The 18,830-nt window shown below is 43.8% G+C and overlaps 1 protein-coding gene across 1 annotated transcript in view; it reads left to right on the forward strand.

Moving 5' to 3' along the window:
- The window catches only part of LOC132572600 (EF-hand and coiled-coil domain-containing protein 1-like), a 137,148-nt gene extending 125,670 nt beyond the window's left edge, over nt 1-11,478 (forward strand). Inside the window, exons 7-8 of the mRNA XM_060239849.1 lie at nt 3,963-4,032; nt 11,150-11,478. Coding sequence (XP_060095832.1) covers nt 3,963-4,032; nt 11,150-11,283 — 204 coding nt within the window. The 3' untranslated portion in view covers nt 11,284-11,478. The remainder of the gene's footprint in view (nt 1-3,962; nt 4,033-11,149) is intronic.
- The last annotated feature ends 7,352 nt before the right edge of the window (nt 11,479-18,830 follow it).

Below are 18,830 nucleotides of genomic sequence, written 5' to 3' on the forward strand. Positions count from 1 at the left end.
CATTCCTATATTATCAAAAATATTATAAAATACACAGAAAAGCTTTAAAAACCAAGATGTTATATATGGATAGTTTTTAAAAAGTTATTTTCATCTTGTTTGGGGAGGAATTTATGTTAATATTGGCTGTGAAACAGATATTGCAAATGTACTGTAATTAAATACTGCATATGCAGAACAAATTTACCTGCAGTGGAGCTAGAAATTCACTGTTATTTATTATGAACATGACTAGATCTGATCATTGTTGTAGCATGCTTAAAATAGGCCTGAATCCTGTGGATGTTTGTTGGGAATAAATGTAGCATTCCCTGTTGTATTAATTCACTTAACAGGGCTGTCATGTCTTTGATGTGACAGAGCTTCCTGTTCGGATCAATAACACTACCATGAGGGATATGTTATGAAAGTGGCATGACATTATGATTGACAGAAGGCATAGCCGCATCCTATGTCAGAGTTCTGACACGTCCCTCACTGACCAGCCATGTTTTTGAAAATCATTCCAGTTTAGCAGATGATCCATCAAGCAGTGTGTCATGCTGTTGTGAGAACAGTGCTTTTGAGTCTTGTGTGCAGTCATGTATTGTAGCTCAGGGCAGCGATAAAAAGCTGTTAATGAATAGGATGACTGACAGCACCCTGGGAAGAATACTAAGAATCCATACAGCAACGCATTTGCAAGATTCTTGGTAGCCATCCTACTCTAATATGGAACTGAGTGACACTGCCTTAACCTTCAGAGAGACCTACTGAGCTTTCAAAGCTGCCTTGGTTGAGTCTGCTGCAGCCAGTATAATTTTTTGTCCAGAAAACTCAGTCCCTTCCTCACTGCATTTGAGTGTTTACTTTTATTTATTTGTTTTGAACATTTTTGTGCTACCTTTCCACCCAAATAGATATTTCAGGGCAACAAACATCAAGGCATTGAGACATTTCAAACATTGAAACAGCTAGGGTTGCCAGGCCCCCAGTCTAGGCAGGGGTTCCCCCAATTCTGGAGGCTCCAATCCGCCAGTGGCCAGCTGGCAGGTGAGGGAAGCCCCACCCTCAAACAGCCCCCTCCTGCATCAACATTGTTAGTGCAATGACATGTGGAAGTGACATTATCACACCGGGCATGTCATAAGGTGATGTTCTAGCACCTAGTATTTGGGAAGAAACTCTAGAGTTTTGACCAAGATGCTAGATTGTCACAGTGTGACATATCCATGTGATGTCATTGCACCAATAGCATCATACGCAGTGATGTCGCCCTGCCTTCCCCACCTCTGGAAGGCTCCTTCCCACCCCCCCCACCCCACTGGCCAGGTAAGTAGGCCTGGTAACCCTAGAAACAGCATTGTAAATGTATATGTAAACTATTTAACAATGTAATAAAAACATGTAGACATACGAACACAGCACAATCAGGCAGGAAGGCCCAGAAGAGTTTACTGGGAATATACCAAATGAAACAAAAATATTTCCCCCATTGGTGGAAGACAATGACAGAGGGAGACAGACAAATCTCCATGGGGAGGAAGTTCCAAAGGCCCTTTCTCAGTTTGCTACCTGTCTAGTCTCAGATGACGGGGGCACCGGAAGAAAGACCTCTAAAGATTACTGGAGTGGAAAGATACATTCATATGGTCTTTCCCAATTTGTCTCAAAGTCAGTCTTTGTCAATCGAAGGTAAAAAGCAGTGGCCAAATCGACAACTATATTTATATGGGATAGGGTTGCCAAGTCCAATTCAAGAAATATCTGGGGACTTTGGGGGTGGAGCCAGGAGACATTGGGGCAGAGCCAGGAGCAAGGGTGTGACAAGCATAATTGAACTTCAAGGGAGTTCTGGCCATCACATTTAAAGGGACCACACATCTTTTAAATCCCTTCCCTCCATAGGAAATAATGAAGGATAGGGGCACCTTCTTTTGGCGTTCCTAGAATTGGCCCCCTGGTCCAATCTTTTTGAAACTTGTGGGGTATTTTGGGGAGAGATACTGGATGCTATGCTGCAAATCTGGTGCCTCTAACTCAAAAAACAGCCCCCCCCACCAGAGCTCCAGATACCCGCAGATCAATTCTCCATTATTTCCTATGAGAATAAGTCTCCATAGGGAATAATAGCGTTCTCTCCCCTCCCCCCTCCCCACTTTCTCTCTCTCACTCACACACACGCTTAACTGTCTCTGGTGCAAGTGGGCAGCCATGTTGGTTTGAAGCAGTAGAACAAAGCAGGAGTCTCTGGTGCCTCCACAACGAGGTCTGGAAAGTACAGGGGCTACGCTGCTCTTTTACACACACACTCACTTGTCCAAAATGAAAGCAAAACAAACAGAGGGGCTGCACTCAGAGGTCTGTTGTTGCTAACCCTTCTCCATGAAGTTTTTCCTGTTCCAATTTAAAGGCACACACACATTTTAAAACTGGACTTGTTTGCAGGTCCTACCCCAGATCTAGAGGTACATGGTGGGTGTGGGAGAGGGGCTTTCCCTGCTGGCCAGCTGGCTGGGGGTAGGGGGAAGCTTGTAAAATCGGGGAATCTCCTGCTGGGACCTGGGGAATGGGAAGCCTAATATGGGAGGAGGTATGCTGGCCCAAACTATATAGACCAATATCAGCCCCTTAAATTGGGCCTGGAAGCAAATGGGAGCCAGTGTAGATTGAAAAAGTCAGGAGTGAAAGGGTCCCTGTGACTCACTCCAGTCAACATTCTGGCCACAGCTTTGTGTACCAACTGTAGCATCCAGACAGTCTTCAAGGGCAGCCACACATACAGGACATTGAAGTAATCTAATCTAGATGTTACCAGAGCATGCACACAATGTCAAGATCTTTCCAGTGCAAAAATGTCTGCAGCTGGAGAATCCAAGTTGGAGTGGGTGCAAGAGATTTCATCTGCAAAGAGTTTAGCAAAATTATTGCAGTGGACTGCAGAGGAGCCCATCTCCTCCCACTGGCATACATACAACCTACCTGTGCCTCTGATACGACTCATCAGTTACTTTTATGCATTTTCCTCCCTTTGAATGCTTTCAGCATGACCATTCCTGCTTATTTATATATCTGAACATTTTTATCCCATTTTTCTCCACACTCAGAGCAGGTTCCAAAATAAAACATGAACAATAGAATTAAACAAAAGTATGTGACCCAGCAGACTGCTACTAATCTTAGGGCGTTTTCGCACTGACCTTCAAGTAGCGCGACCACCCTCTTCACACCGGAGGATCTGCCCGGATTTCGCACAAGAAGCGCCGGCGCACCCAAAAGAGCCGGCTACTTCCGTCGCGAAACCCGCTCAAACGGAAACCGCCAAGAAGCAGGAAAACGTTTGAGCTGGTTTCGCGACGGAAGTAGCCGGCTCTTTTGGGTGCGCCGGCGCTTCTTGTGCGAAATCCGGGCAGATCCTCCGGTGTGAAGAGGGTGGTCGCGCCACTTGAAGGTCAGTGCGAAAACGCCCTTAGAGTAAGCAATGAGCCATATGGATGTCCTGGTTCCTGTGGTACAACTCATAAGCACCACAAGTTGCAAGTCATGAGCTAAGAGCCAAGGGCTAAAACTCATGCCTTTGGACAAGCCCAGGATTTACATTACCTGAAAAAAGGGGGGGAAGGGCAATGCACAGCCCAGGTCTTACTCACCTGGTTTACATGCTTCCAGTTTCCTTCTTTTCTGCTTTCATTCTGCAGCATGTATTCCTGCACCTAATACCTATTTACACAAGAACCAGCTTCTAAAACTTCAGTTTCATATTTATCCATTCCCTGTGAGGTAGTTAAAACATCCTAAAGTGCCAAAATAATCTTTGATGCCGTTTATTTGATTCAGAGTTCCATAACAAAGAGCTATCCTTAAAAACCATTGGTTATGACATTTAATTTAATTTAGAAATCTTGTTAATTTGTCTGTTAAGATGCATGTGTACGAACCTTTGTTGAACCTAAATGTTCCATAATATTCTTTTATGTTTAAAGAACATATCTAAGCGAGCCCTGGGGAAGATCATACTCAGCACTTTGGAATCCTGCTGTGATCCACAACATGGTAAGAAAATGAAACCAATGCATAGTTCGTCATATCCCTGTGCCCAGCTAGGGGCGGGTGTGTGTGTGTGCGTGTGTGCGGTGGGATTTACCTCTCAGTGGTGTGGTGTGGCTTGAATTAGAAATGCATTTTCCCCATATCTTGACATCCCACACAAAAAGCATAAACAATGTCCTCCTTACCAGCACATTACCTCCCCCACCTACAGTTCTACCAGTTGACCACTTCCTAGTGCAGGGGTGTCAAACTAATTTTTATGAGGGCCACATCTGATAGAAAAGAGACCTTGATGGGCCAGAACATGTCAGGTTGGGCTGGGCCATGTTGGGTCAGGCCATATGTATACCTATTTAAAATTAGGTAGCAGAGATATAAACTTTATAAAGGACACAGACAAACACAATTAAATATTTCTTTTTAAAAAACCTTAAAACATGCTTAAAACATTAGCAGTGGTATTAAAGGTGCTTTCTTTGTATCTCTCCCAAGGGATCCAGGGAACTGGGCAAAGGAAGCTCTGGCTCTTTCCTTCCTTCTCCAGGTGACCAGGAGGGGGAGGAGCCTCAGCTAATAGAAGAAAGAGAGGCTTGGCTCAGTAGCTCTGCTATGTGATTGAGAGAGCCTGGCAAAGCAAGCTCTGCCTCACCCCTTCCTCCCCAAGGGAGGAGCCTCACCCAATGGAGAAAATAGAGGTTTTGCTCTGTAACTCCTGTGCAACTGAGCAAGCCTTGCAAAGCAAGCTGTTATGCAGAAGGAAGCAAAAGAGAGGGAGAAGGAAGCAGATGACAGCCAGTTGCTTGGGGGCTTGATAGGAGCCCTCTGAGGGCCTGATTCAGCCCCCGGGCTGCATGATTGACACCCCTGCCCCAGCGGGATCACTAACTCCACAGTTCTCTTGTCCGTTAGTAAGGATCAGGGACTTTGTGGGCTGCTGCCCTCTCACCTATTCCTGGGCTGATTTAAATTCTTATCTGGTGCTACTAGGATGGCTTTCCTGTTACTTGGACATATCTATGTATCCCAAAAGCATTAGGCCCTCTGTAACTGTCTTATTTCCTGCCATTTCTGAACAGCAGAAGCATATACAATGGAGACAACTTTCATTTGCTGCAGTAGCTAAAACATATTCTCACACAAAGGTGCTTCTGTCTCCTGTCCTTGCCCTTTTCCTTTCTGCACTCCTGACTGACCCCAGCATCTTTTGAATCACAGAATAATAAAGTTGGGAGAGACCTCCGAAGTAATCTAGCCCAACCCCCTGCGCAATACCTTTCCCCCTCACACTCTCAGTGATCTCTGTTCCATGTCCAGAATATGGGGAAAAACCTCCAGGATCCCTGGCCAAACTGGCCTCAAGAAAAATTGCTTCCTGACCCTAAAGTGGTGATCAGCATTTCCCTGGGCACTTAAAAAAGGGCCATCTTTACATAGTGTGCCCCCATACATTGTGAAACTTAAACTGTTCCTCTTTAGGCCAGCTGAGCTCTCGCTTGTCCCATGTAATGTCTGATCAGCCCAGGAGCTGCCCTGACAGCCTTTTGGGGCAATGGAATATATGTCACAATTAATTTGAAATATTTATCATCCTGCCTGTCTCCATGAGGGTTCAAAGTGCTTACAAGAAAGAAAGAAAGAAAGAAAGAAAGAAAGAAAGAAAGAAAGAAAGAAAGAAAGAAAGAAAGAAAGAAAGAAAGGAAGGAAGGAAGGAAGGAAGGAAGAAAGAAAGAAAGAAAGAAAGAAAGAAAGAAAGAAAGAAAGAAAGAAAGAAAGAAAGAAAGAAAGAAAGAAAGAAAGAAAGAAAGACACTATCTATAGTCACCTTAAGAACTCATTTGCATTAAAATTAATCACTGAACAGATTCATCACGAGTCAATGCCACACGTACAATAAAATAAAATAAAAGCACATGCTGTGGAGAAAGGCAGAATGCGAAAAAGCTCACCAGAATGCTCTAAAATATCACTGAAATGTTTTCCTGAGTAGGACTATTTTTCATCTTTTCTAAAAACTGGTAGAGATGATGGCCTTCTGACCTCCTCAGGCAGGTTGTTCCAGATGGTCAGAGCCAAAACCCAGGCCCAGGCCAACCTACCACTCCTAAGGGGCAGCACAACATGAAGAAGAAGCTGGAGAACATCACTGGCCCAGAGGTTCATACTGGGAGAGACAGTCATTCACTTGAGAAAGATGCACTTAAATATGTGCATTGGAAACAAAAGATCCTTCCATAGAGGCCAGACCAGCAAAAAAAGGTCTCTTGCCCATTTTCTTTGTCTTTTTCGAGCAATTCAAAGTGGGCCAGCACATGGAAAATTCTCCATGTCTGTTTCAGCTTAAGCAACTTACTTATGATATTATATAGTCCTGTGTGGCTTCAATGTCCATGCCGAACACGCGGCTTCCACTTGGGTGACGGACCTAGTTTCTTCCATGGCAGCAGTGGGACTCTCCCAATATATAACAACACCCACACATCAGGCCAGGCACACGTTGGACCTGATCTTTGCGGCAGAAGTCATAGTGGATCAGATTTCTGCCGAGGCAGTGCCATGGTCTGACCACTATGCCCTGAGGGCCCGTGTGGACATTCCACCCTTACCCCGTTTAGGCAGTGAGCAAGTTTTGGCTCATTCGCGAAGCCAGATGGACCCTTTGCGGCTTCAAATGGCTTTACAGGATCCCTGACCCTCTGGTGACTCAGTGGATGAGCTGGTGGAGATTGGAATAGCCAGCTCTCTACAGCCATCAACGAGACCGCTCCCCAACGTCCTCTTCATCCTCGTTCATGATCCGCTCCGTGGTATACCCCAGAGCTGCGATCGATGAAGCGGTGATTGAGACGACTAGAGAGACAATGGCGACACACTCATGATGAAGCTACGAGAATATCTTATAGATCATATATGTGGACCTATGAGATGGCAGTCCGGACCACAAAGAAGATTTACTTTGCGTCCCAGATTGTGTCTGCGACCTCACGCCCAGCACAATTGTTTAGTATAATTTGGTCACTAACAACTTTATCGCAAGGTAAACCAAACGTTAGAGAATTGGAAATTGGCTGTGAGGCTTTTGCGAGTTTTTTCTCAGATAAGGTCTCGATGCTCCAACATGACCTTCCCGCCATAACTGATATAGTGAAAGAACTTGAGGCACCGAGCATGTCTTCTGGTCCATTTCTAGATTCCTTCAATCCACTCAGCCTGAAGAAGGTTGACAGGATCCTTTTTGCTGTACGCCCTGCGACCTGTGGGTTGGACCTGTGCCCGTCCTGGCTCATAAAAGCTAGCGAGGCGTTGCTACGTGAGCCACTACAGGATATTGTCAACAGATCCCTTGTAGAAGAGATCTTTCCCACACCTCTTAAAGAGGCTGTGGTCTGTCCCCTCTTGAAAAAACCATCTGCAGATCCGGCCGTATTGGCAAACTATCGGCCGGTATCAAACCTTCCCTTATTGGGTAAGGTTATAGAGCGGACGGTGGCAACTCAGCTACAGGGATTCCTGGATGACACTTCCGCACTGGATCTATTCCAGTCCAGCTTTCGACCAGGTCACGGGACGGAGACGGTTCTGGTCACCCTCATATATGACCTCATGTGACACCTGGATCGGGGCGGCTCAGTGGTGCTATTATTAGATCTGTCAGCCGCATTTGATACAGTTGACCACCAGCTACTGACTAGCCGCCTTGCCGACATGGGGATTCAGGGGTCTGTCTTACAGTGGTTGGCCTCCTTTCTCCAAGATCGGGGACAAAGGGTGGTGATAAGGGAGGAATCATCCCAAAGGCACCCACTTATATGCAGTGTGCCACAGGGTGCGGTTCTGTCCCCGATGTTATTTAACATCTATATGCGCCCCCTTGCCCAGATTATCAGGAGGTATTGGCTGGGATGTCACCAATATGCAGATGGCACCCAGCTCTATCTATTGAAGGGTGGCCAGTCCGACTGTACCCCAGAAAATCTAGACCTGGCTCTTCAAGCTGTAGCATCTTGGCTCAGGCTGAGTCGGTTGAAGCTGAATCCGGCAAAGACGGAGGTTCTCTATCTGAGCCGGGATGGTCCGGGGGAGGGGGGGAGATCCCTCTGCCGGCTCTTGACAGGGTGGCACTAATACCAGCCCCTAAGGTCAAGAGCTTAGGTGTGCTCCTGGAGTCCTTTCTTATAATGGAGGCCCAGGTAGCAGCCACTACCAGATCTGCCTTTTTTCATCGTCGGCGGGTGCGGCAGTTGGCCCCTTTCCTGGAGCATGACGACTTAGCAATGGTGATCCATGCTACGGTCACCTCGAGATCACTGTAATGCTCTCTACATGGGGCTACCCTTGACGCTGATTCGGAAACTACAACTAGTGCAGAACACTGCAGCACAGCTGTTAATGAGGCTTCCTTGATGGGAGCACATTTAGCCAGTGCTGAAAGAGCTGCACTGGCTACCTATTGTGTTCTGAGTCCGTTTCAAGGTGTTGGTATTGACCTTTAAAGCCCTCTATGTTCAGGGGCCTGTCTATCTACAGGACCACCTTTCTCCACATGTTCCCCAGAGAGCACTGCGTTCAGGGACAAAAAATCTACTGTCCATCCCTGGACCAAAGGAGGCTAGGTTGCATTTGACACGGGTTAGGGCCTTCTCGGTGGTAGCTTCAGAACTGTGGAATGCTCTCCCGAAGGCCATAAGGGCCCTGCGGGATCTTTCTACTTTCCACAGGGCCTGCAAGACTGAACTGTTCCAACAGGCCTTTGATATCTAGCTGGGAGTGGACTGCCACCCCACATCATTATAGAGCTACTATGTGATCACCATCAGAAAAGAACTCGTTTATATTGCAGTGGTACAGCATCACGTGATGGTTTTAAATTGTAACTATATTTTATTAGTTTTAACTTGTAAATATGAATGTTGTTAGCCGCCCTGAGTCCGCTTGCGGAGAGGGTGGGATAGAAATTTAAAGTAAATAAATACAAAATATAACCTGAACATCTGTTTTTTCTTTGCTTCCATGTGACCTAATCCTGCTTTTGCACATTAAACATGAAAGCAAAAGCTTACTGGAGATAATATGAAAAAGTAATAAAATCATCACAGTGCTCTCCAATTTCAAACTTTATTCAGGAAACATTGTTTTAATTTTAATTGAATAGGTGGTTGCAAGTTAAGATGTTCAGCTACATTTTACAAAAATGAGAATATTTTTGGAATAGGAAGTGGGTATGGTTACATTGTTCTGAAAGGAAGCATCTGTGTGGAACAAATATGGTAGAAGGTCTATTTATGGACTTCCATTACATAGTGAGAGAAGCTGCTGACTCCAGTTTCATACAATAACATTGCACAATGAAAGGAGATACTCTTCTGGCTACATTCTAAACATTCCAACAATCCTGGGTAAAAAAAAAGCTACCTTGCTTGAGTTGTTTATGTTAAATATTAAGAAGGGACTATATATCTATATCTATGCACATACAAGTGGGAGGCCCGCAAGACTCATGGGGGGGGGATCCCATCTCTCATTTCATCTGAACCTGCTGGGGGAGGGTGGGATATAAATCTGATAAATAAAGTAATAAAATAATTTTCCATCTGAGAGCCAGTTTGGTGTAGTAGTGGTTAAGAGTGTGGACTCTAATCTGAAGAACCAGGTTTGAGTCCCCACTCTTCCACATGCACCTTCTGATGTGACCTTGAGCCAGTCACATGTTCTCTCAGAGCTGTTCTCTCAATAGTAGTTTCTGTCAGAGCTCTGTCACCTCCACCTACCTCACAGGTTGTCTGTTGTGGGGAGATGAAGGGAAGGACACTGTAAGCTGCTCTGAGACTCTGAGTGAAGGGTGAGGTATAAATCCAATCTCTTCTTCTTCTTCTCTCCACCATGGTGACTCCAGGCCCCAACACCTACCTACAGTGTCAATATCTGGGAGCCATTCTGAGGCTATAATGACTCCCAGGGTCCTCCACTGCCTTGGCTAGCCCCATAGGCTTTCCTGGAGTCCTCTGCCATACAGCTGGGCTTGCAGTGGCTCCCAGAGCTAGGCAGGGAGCATCTCCCAGAGGGCTCTGCTGGTGTGACCAGGCCTGGAGCCTCTCCTAGCATCTGCCACAGCAGCAGGCAGGCACAAAAAAAGGAGTCTGCTGCCATGGCAACTGGGCCTGTAGCAACTCCTGGCATCCTCCACCATGGTGACTGGGCTCAGAGTTGACATCTGCCGTGACCACCACCACCAGCTCAACTAGTAAGTGTGCTGTCTGCGCAAGTAGAGAGTTTTTTTTAATTTGGGAAAATGTAAATCTTCCATTTATTTTTTTTAACTTTTTGCATTTTTCTGCAAGCCTGGTTGGTATGCAGAAAGAGTCAGTGTGGTCCTGTCCGTGGATTTAAGTACCTGCAGTTGGGGGCCACACGTCACTATTAGATACATAGATAGTAAATTATGTGCATATCCAAAGAAGACACTGACACATGGTGTTTTTTGTTTAATGTGACATTTTCCCTTGCTCAGATGGTGCACTTTATCTTTTCCAGGTTCTGACTGCAATATTTGAGCCCCAAACTGTAATGACTCTCATACTCACTGTCTTTCTATTCAAGCTTGCTTCTTTTGCATGTGTGTGTTCTTGTGTTTTGTTTTTTTGCATTCACCACTGCATAAATAACTCCCCCAAATTTCCATAAACAAGTGTTACTGTTTTGACAGCAAAATGACAATGACTCCATTGCATTAGATTACAAGGTTTGCATCACTGTAATAGGAGCCTAACAGTGATTTGAATCTGGAAATGGTTTTTACATCCTTCTGTGGCTATGGTTTCAAGAAGTTCAGCTGCACAGCACACCATCCACATACAGATTTAAAAATGTAACCTTTGTTCACTCAAGGGCGAGGATTAAATGACCAAAGTGCATGAAGCACACGGGACAGCCAGAACGGCTGGCAGCTGCTTCCCTCTGCATCACTTTCACATAAACTAGAAGGCTTTTCCACAAATTAATTTTCAGGAAATCTGCATTGTTATTTTGCTATTTACAGCTTTCAGAGAGAGAGGACGTTTTATTATTGAAACTGCACACTCCTAACATGCTAACTTACCAACTTCATTTTGTCTTCATTTTAAAGGAAAGCCACATATTTTTGAAGTCCTAGATACCCTCTGCCATGAACTGACCGCCTGCGAACTCATTCATAGCAAGTCTCTGGAAGCAACTCCTGGTCATCAGTCCTTGGTTAACCCACTGGTCATCTCCTGTTGAGCAAGTGATTTTCCACAGAGAGGGCTTTTAAGCTACAAGGCAAAACACAAGGTGGCAACTAGAGATGATTTTCAAATTTTTCATCCTTGCTGTTTCAACCAAAGATCCTTGTTTCTGTTTTGCTTTTGCCCCGTGGGAATCCACTCCTCTATTCTTTGAGTTGGATCCACTGGATTTTTGCCCATGGAGTGCAACTGTCTTGCCTCCCTCTCCTACTGCAGCCTAATATGTCTCCCAATACCACTCCTAGAGGATCCCTGACCTCCCAGGAGTGACACTGAGGGGCATTTTGGACTGCAACAGAAGGAAGCATGTGTGAAGGTTATACTTCACAGGCAGAAATCATTCCATCCCCAGAATGCTCTATTCAAGTCTTTATTTTCATGGTATTGTCTGGTTACCTGCACTGAATCCCCCTCCCCCAAATGTATGCATTTTTGCATCATTTGCATATCAGCATAACACTTGTTGTTGTTCAGTCGCACAGTCGAGTCCGAGTCTTTGCGACACCATGGACAAAGTCATGCCAGGCCCTCCTGTCTTCCACAATCCTCCAAAGTCTGCTCCAATTTGTGTTTGTTACATCAGTAATGCTGTCTAGCCATCTCATCTTTTGCCATCCCCTTCTTCTTTTGCCTTCTGTCTTTCCCAGCATCAGGATCTTCTCCAGTGAGTGCTCCCTTCTCATTTGGTGGCCAAAGTATTTGAGCTTCAGCATCTGACTTTCCAGGGAACAGTCTGGGTTGATTTCCCTTAGGACAGCATAACACATCATATGTATAAATAGCATATAACATTATATAGGAAAGGAAAGGTCTCCTGTGCAAGCACCAGTTGTTTCTGACTCTGGAGTGACGTTGCTTTCACAACGTTTTCACGGCAGACTTTTTACGGGGTGGTTTGCCATTGCCTTCCCCAGTCATCTACACTTTCCCCCCAGCAAGCTGGGTACTCATTTTACCGACCTCGGAAGGATGGAAGGCTGAGTCAACTTCGAGCCGGCTACCTGAAAACCCAGCTACTGCTGGAGATGGAACTCAGGTCGTGAGCAGAGCTTAGGACTGCAGTACTGCAGCTTCAACACTCTGAGCCACGGGGCATTTGTACATATTACAAACCAACCAACCAACCTATGAAATAAACAGTGGCAAACTGGTAAATATAAACCAATATAAAAATATAAACCAATATAAAAAGAAATGAAACAGAGAGCATTAGCATTTCCTTAGTGGCTGCCACCCATGGCATCTGTCAAATTCCAGAGCTGGAATAGTGAAAGACTATTGTAGATCAAATAATCATTTTATATGGATTCATCATGCCCAGTATTACCAAATATGACAGTTCCCAGATTTTGAGCATACAGAGCTATGGACCAGACCTTTCTCAGCTGAGCTACATGAAATATCTTATCTGGAAATGCCTGGAATTCACTTGACAGCTCTGGCAACCAAGACCTGCCCTCTAATCTTGAATTGTTAAATTACATATGATACTTCTGAGAAATTGTTTAGTTTCTCATCTCATTTCCAAGCAAGCCCTATCTTGCCACTTCTCTGGAGGACTGTTTTAACAAATGGAGCCTAGCACATCCATTTATTTGGTAGAAGAAATATAGCAACCCACTGTACAAAAAAAAAATGTTCTACTCCTAGCCCAGTAGAGTCTTGTCACTAATTATAGCAGTAGATATAAATTTTAACTTTTCTTATCAGTTTCAATATAGCAGTTTGCCCTCCCTTGAGTATCAATTGACGGGCAAAATCCATGCTCTTTTCTTAATGTACCAATGGAAAATACAAATTTATTTTTAAAATATACCAAGCAATATAAAGTTGCTTATACCTTACAGGTTCTATATGGTAGCTATAGGCTGTTATAACTTCCTATAGTAGTGCAAGGCTATGTACTACAAAGTACACTGGTTTATGTATCTGCATATGTGCTCGTAAATGCACATTTTATTTAACTCTAGAGTTGTGTTTATGTTTTGTCCAATTGGATGTTTTATTTGAAATAATAGTCACACTATTCAATAGTAATGTTCAACTGTTTCCTTCAATTATGATACATTTTAGATTGCTATATTAAATGCTACCTTTAAGACCATTTTGAAGTTGTGCCAGTGATTCTGTTCACTAGATACAGATGCATTATGAGTATGGGGGAGACAGAAGCCTGGGGTATTTTATGGGAGGGGGACACAGTCTCAGTGGGAAATAGACTTGGGGGAATAAAAGCAGAACCAGAAAGCTGAATGTTTAGGTATGGATGTGACCTCTTTGGGGAGCCTTGACCCAAATACCTTCACTCTGAGCTCCCCTTCCCAAGCCTCATTTTGATTTTGCAGACAGCACACTAAAGAAGATATTAGGTTAGGGTATAGACTGAGCTAGCCTGATGTGCCGCCAGTTATGTATATGTGTTTTAATAGGTGTTCTTTACTGACACCTAATTGTACTCCCCATCCAGCAGTTTTCCCCACCAACCTGGATGCTGTACCATAATGAACCTCAGTGTATCAATCACCCATCACTTACAGCAAGACCTATCTCCACTGACAAATACTGGATTTGGTGTAAGGCAGAGGTCCCCATCATTGTGCCTGTGGGTGCCATGGTGCCAACCTGGGGCTTTCCTAGCAACTAGTGTTTTTAGGAAGTGTGCAGAGCCATGTGGGGCTTTGGCCTAGCAAGGCTTCTGATTGGCCATTGGAGATTTGATTGCTTTATGCGGATTTTTTGAAAACACTGCTTTAGCAGCAGCTAATGTAATAACAGAAGAATCTTTACTATTTGAAGGTGAGCTGCAGCAGCCATTTTGTAGTTGGCTCCTATATCAGAATTCCAAAGGGGCCTGCAGGCTGGAAAAGGTTGGGGTCCCTGGTGTAAGGTGTAAGGCAACACAGAACTTCGTTTAAATCTGTTCTTCTGTAAGGAAAAAAAACAGCTTGAGCTGATTTGGAGTGAATGAACAGTGAACATAGATTGGCTGAGATACCTTTGCTGCTGTTTCACATCACCCTCTTCCAAAATGGCTTTGCTTTTTACAACAATGGCATGTAAGGTTGCCAATCCCCAGGTGGGCCAAAACGTGAGGAGGCTGTGAAAAAATATACTTTGCAAACAATAATTACAACCAGTATATCACAGCTTAATATAAGAATTACGCACTCTCCATAAATATTATATAAGTGCTTGACCACACTCTGCAATGTATTGATTATTTATGTTCACAGTGTTTAAAGGGAAACCACTGCAATCAGCTTTTTAACAATTACTTGTAAGAAAAACATGCAAAGTTTGCCAGCTTTAAACAGCAAATGCTTCTGTGTACAACATGCACAGTTTGCAGTATACTCGGCCAACAAGGACAACAGTCCTTGAATTAAACGTAGTCACAGAAGAATGAATTAGAAGTTGTTTTTTTGTTGATTATCCATGTGTATAGATTCAGTAACATGGTAACATGCTTCCTAGGTTTTTATCTTCATGTGTATCGAACGTCATCTTCTTTGACCACGTGATTATCCTGCATTATTTCCAATGGAGGGAAAGCACTTAAAAGGTGTGTGGTCCCTTTAAATGTGATGGCCAGAACTCCCTTTGGAATTCAATTATGCTTGTCACAACCTTGCTTCTGGCTCCACCCCCAACATCTCCTGGCTCCACCCCAAAGTCTTCTGGCTCCACCCCCCAAAGTCCCCAGATATTTCTTGAACTGGACTTGGCAACCCTATGGTGTGTGGATTTAGATTGTCAGCATACTACACAGAGGCAAATAGGGGTTCAAAACAGGAAATGGCAATAATTTTGTAAGAGGGTGTTAAATACTGGGTTTGATGAATTGATGTTCAAACAGGAACATGCTTTATTGATAACTCTGGAACAAGACAAAATGGCGGATATAATATAGTGGGTTCAATGAATAGAGGCGACGTGGTTGCAGTGATCATAGCTCACTTTATTAAGTTACAACTTGGTAATCACTGAACTTGAAGACTGCTTAACTGGGCCAATGGGGCAAACTATATACAGTCCTGGGTTAGAATGCTATTGGGTCATTTGAACCAGCAGGGGGCCTCTGATTGGACCAAGGCAGCAGGGATTTGAATCCTACTGCCCATTGTTCCTGAGTTCCCAAGCTCAGTCCTCCAGTGAGCCTGGCAGGAAAACTGGTAAATGAAACCTTGAGTCCCAATACACAAGAGCAGGGCTGCGACCCTGCTTATACTCATGCACAAGAACCACCACCACCCCTGATCCCCATACCAAATCACGTCAGTTAAGCTTTGTGCCAAATCTGCTCATTGGCCCTTGTATGGAGTCCAGGTTTCTATTGTAGCAAAGAGTCTCTACTGCCTCACTGCTGCTGGGCGCACAAAAGCTTCCCACCAAACACAGAATTCAGTACATAATGGGGCAGGGGGGAGGAGTCTAAGCTGTGGTAAACTTTTTTCTTAACCCATGTGAATTGAAATATAATGATCAAAGGTCCCTGTGGAATAAGTTTGGGATGTTAGAGATTACATGGTAAACTGTCCAAATATTTTCAAGTGACAACGCAACAGGAAAATTATATAAGCTTTACAGAACTGTGCTACTACTGGTATGTAGCACTGCAGTAACACACATAGGCCCTTTTCACACTTACCAGTGGAAGCCGGAAGGGAGTCGGTATTGTGCCGCCTTGCAGTAATCCGAGACAGGGATGGGAGTTTTCAGACACATGTGTTTTTTTCCCGATAGGGTTCCGTGATTGAAGTGAGCCATTTCACACTGTTCCGCTCTTATCTCGCTTCCACCAGCGCCAGCCGTTTTTGCCTGCCGGCTCACGATCTCCAGCTTATTATTTTTTTTTTGGAACGTCGGGCAAAGATCACTATAGCGCTATAGCGACGTATCACAACAGCAACGCCATAGAGATGGCTAGGCTCTATTGAGATAAGTTACCAGGTTTCAGCGGCGGCGATATCTGGCATCTTAATGGAGCCCAGGCATCCCTATGGTGATGCTGTTGTGATACGTCGCTATAGCGCTATAGCGATCTTAGCCGACGTTAAAAAAAAAAAAGCCGGAGATCGCTTGCGCCGGCGGGCGAAAAAGGGCGCGAAAACTGCTCCTGGGTTAGATACTGGACATTTCACACAGCACCCCATAGCGATTTCAACCCGGAAGGAGGGGTTGAAAAGTGGAAGAAGCTGCTCTTTGTTAGTAACGACTCAGGCATGCCTCACTACCGGGACAGCCGCGGGACTGTGTGAAAAGGTGAGAGTATTCCGGTAGCAGCCAGTTACTGAATCGGGTCTGTCTGAAATGCCAGCAGAAACCCGTTACTGTTCAGTAACTGACCAGCTGGCATACTGGAATACTTAGGCTGTGTGAAAAAGATCATAGTACTGGGGCACACACACACATGATCTGTGGTGACATTCTGTTGCTGGAAACAGATGCAGGTTGATTTGGATAAGTTTCAGGGCTGGTACAACTCTCCATTCTTTTACTTTTATTGCTTCCTATTCCTTCAACCATAGGTTGGCAGGATTTGAATGGGAAAGGTCCAGTTGAGGCCACTGAAAAACCTGCTTTGCCAGTCGTTTAGAATTCTTTCAAAGTGTTCAGCAAGCGGATAGACAAGAATGATGAGGTTGACAAGAGATCCTTTTATTTATTAATCAATTTTATTTATATCCCACTTATCTCCCCAATGAGGACCTAAAGTGTCTTACATCATTCTCCTCACCTCTGTTTTATCTTCACAACAGTGCTGTGAGGTAGAGTGATTGGCCCAGGGTCACCTGGTGAGCTTCGATGGCAGATTGGGGATTCAAACCTGAGTCTCCCAGATCCTAATCCAATACTTTAACCACTATACCATGCTGGGTCTTCTTTCCACACTGGGACAGTTCAGCACCGTTGCTGCATTCCTCTCCCATTAAAAATGGAATCATCAGGCCATAAAGGTTCATATTGCAAGCAGGCCTCATTTTAGGCAGAAATTCACAGGAGAGGAGCTCTGGAACCTCTACATTTTATTGTGCTCTTTCTTTCCTACCCCCTCATCCCCCTTCCCCAGAAAACCTTGCTTCTGGACTCCATTGTTCAAAAACCCCTGTGAGAATACTGCTGAATTCTAGGAATTGACAAACTTTCTATTCCCCCCCACAAAAAATGGGGAAATAACCAATACATAGAGAGCAGACAGACAGAAATCTTCCTCGTGCCACTGTGACCACAAAGAAAAAAATAATTTAAAAATATGATGGGAGTAAGGTTTTATTATGACAATTATAATTCAAGAAGCATTTTAAGGTAGATGCTGAGCTGATATAATTTACTACACCTTCCAGTGATGTCAGGGGTGTGTGGCGTATGCAAATGAGTTATGAAAATTAGTTGTACGAATGAGCTCCAGCACCTCTTTTTCTACAAAATGACCCCTGGTTGCAAGGTATTTTCAAATGGTGGTGCAAGCAGGAAATGGGAAGCCATAATCATTACAGAATGAACCCTACTATTTTTCCTGCTTGTTGGATTGATTCCAGATTCCTACTGTATAGAAATCGTCTTTGGAATGAGCTGCTTTGATTTGCCCTGTTCCATTCATGCTTCAGGTTTTCACATCAGCTTTATTCTTTGTACATTATAGAGTTTGTAGAGCTGCACAGAAGTGTTTCAAAGTAGATCCATCAGCTGAACAGTTTTCTTTCCAGACCCAGTTATTCACTGCTTCCTTGTGCTTTTCATATGCAACTAATGAGATGCAAATATTCACTCTTCATGTTATCTCTTGTACCTTGTAGTGACACTTTGTGTTGTTGTTCTTGTCATCTCCTGTCCTCTTTTTTAAATATCCTACTCACTTGTGTCATGTTTACTCTGTGTGCAGAGATGGGTAGCATTTATATCTCTTTTTTTCTTTTTTTTAAAAGCTATTTTTACAAGTCAATTATTATGGATAAATAAGTTACAAATATAATAATGGGATCCAAGCTATTGGGGGGGGGGAGGGATTGCTTCACAAAAATTCATGTCATTTAAGGATTTTAAAATGCTTTTTTCAGCATAAAAGAATGCCCATACAATATTTACTACTATAATTTTTTTTAAAGAAGTTTCTTTTTTTTTTGGATGAGTGTGAGGAAAAAAGACGAATAAAGCTGCTATTATATGCCCACTTATTTTGGAGTATCACTGAACATTATGGGACTTTTCAGTAAGTGAGTAGAGGATACGGCTTCATTACTATTTATTCATTTTATGTATTAAAAACATTTATTAGCCACCTTTGTAGCTTATGAAACACAATATGGCTTACCATATAAATAAATAACAATAATAAAAAAACAGGATCTCAAACCACAATTTTGTACTGTCACCAATTTAATCAAAATGCAGTCCTCAATATAGTACTAGCTGCCATTTTTGCAGATGTGGATCAGCTGTGAGAATGGACTGTTTGGTCTTAATGGGGATTCATTCTGCTATCACATGATGCCAATTAGAGGTAACTTTTCAATTCTTTGTCTCTCATGTACATACCACACA

Source organism: Heteronotia binoei, chromosome 5 (assembly GCF_032191835.1).
Source record: "Heteronotia binoei isolate CCM8104 ecotype False Entrance Well chromosome 5, APGP_CSIRO_Hbin_v1, whole genome shotgun sequence".
Taxonomy (NCBI): Eukaryota; Metazoa; Chordata; class Lepidosauria; order Squamata; family Gekkonidae; genus Heteronotia; species Heteronotia binoei.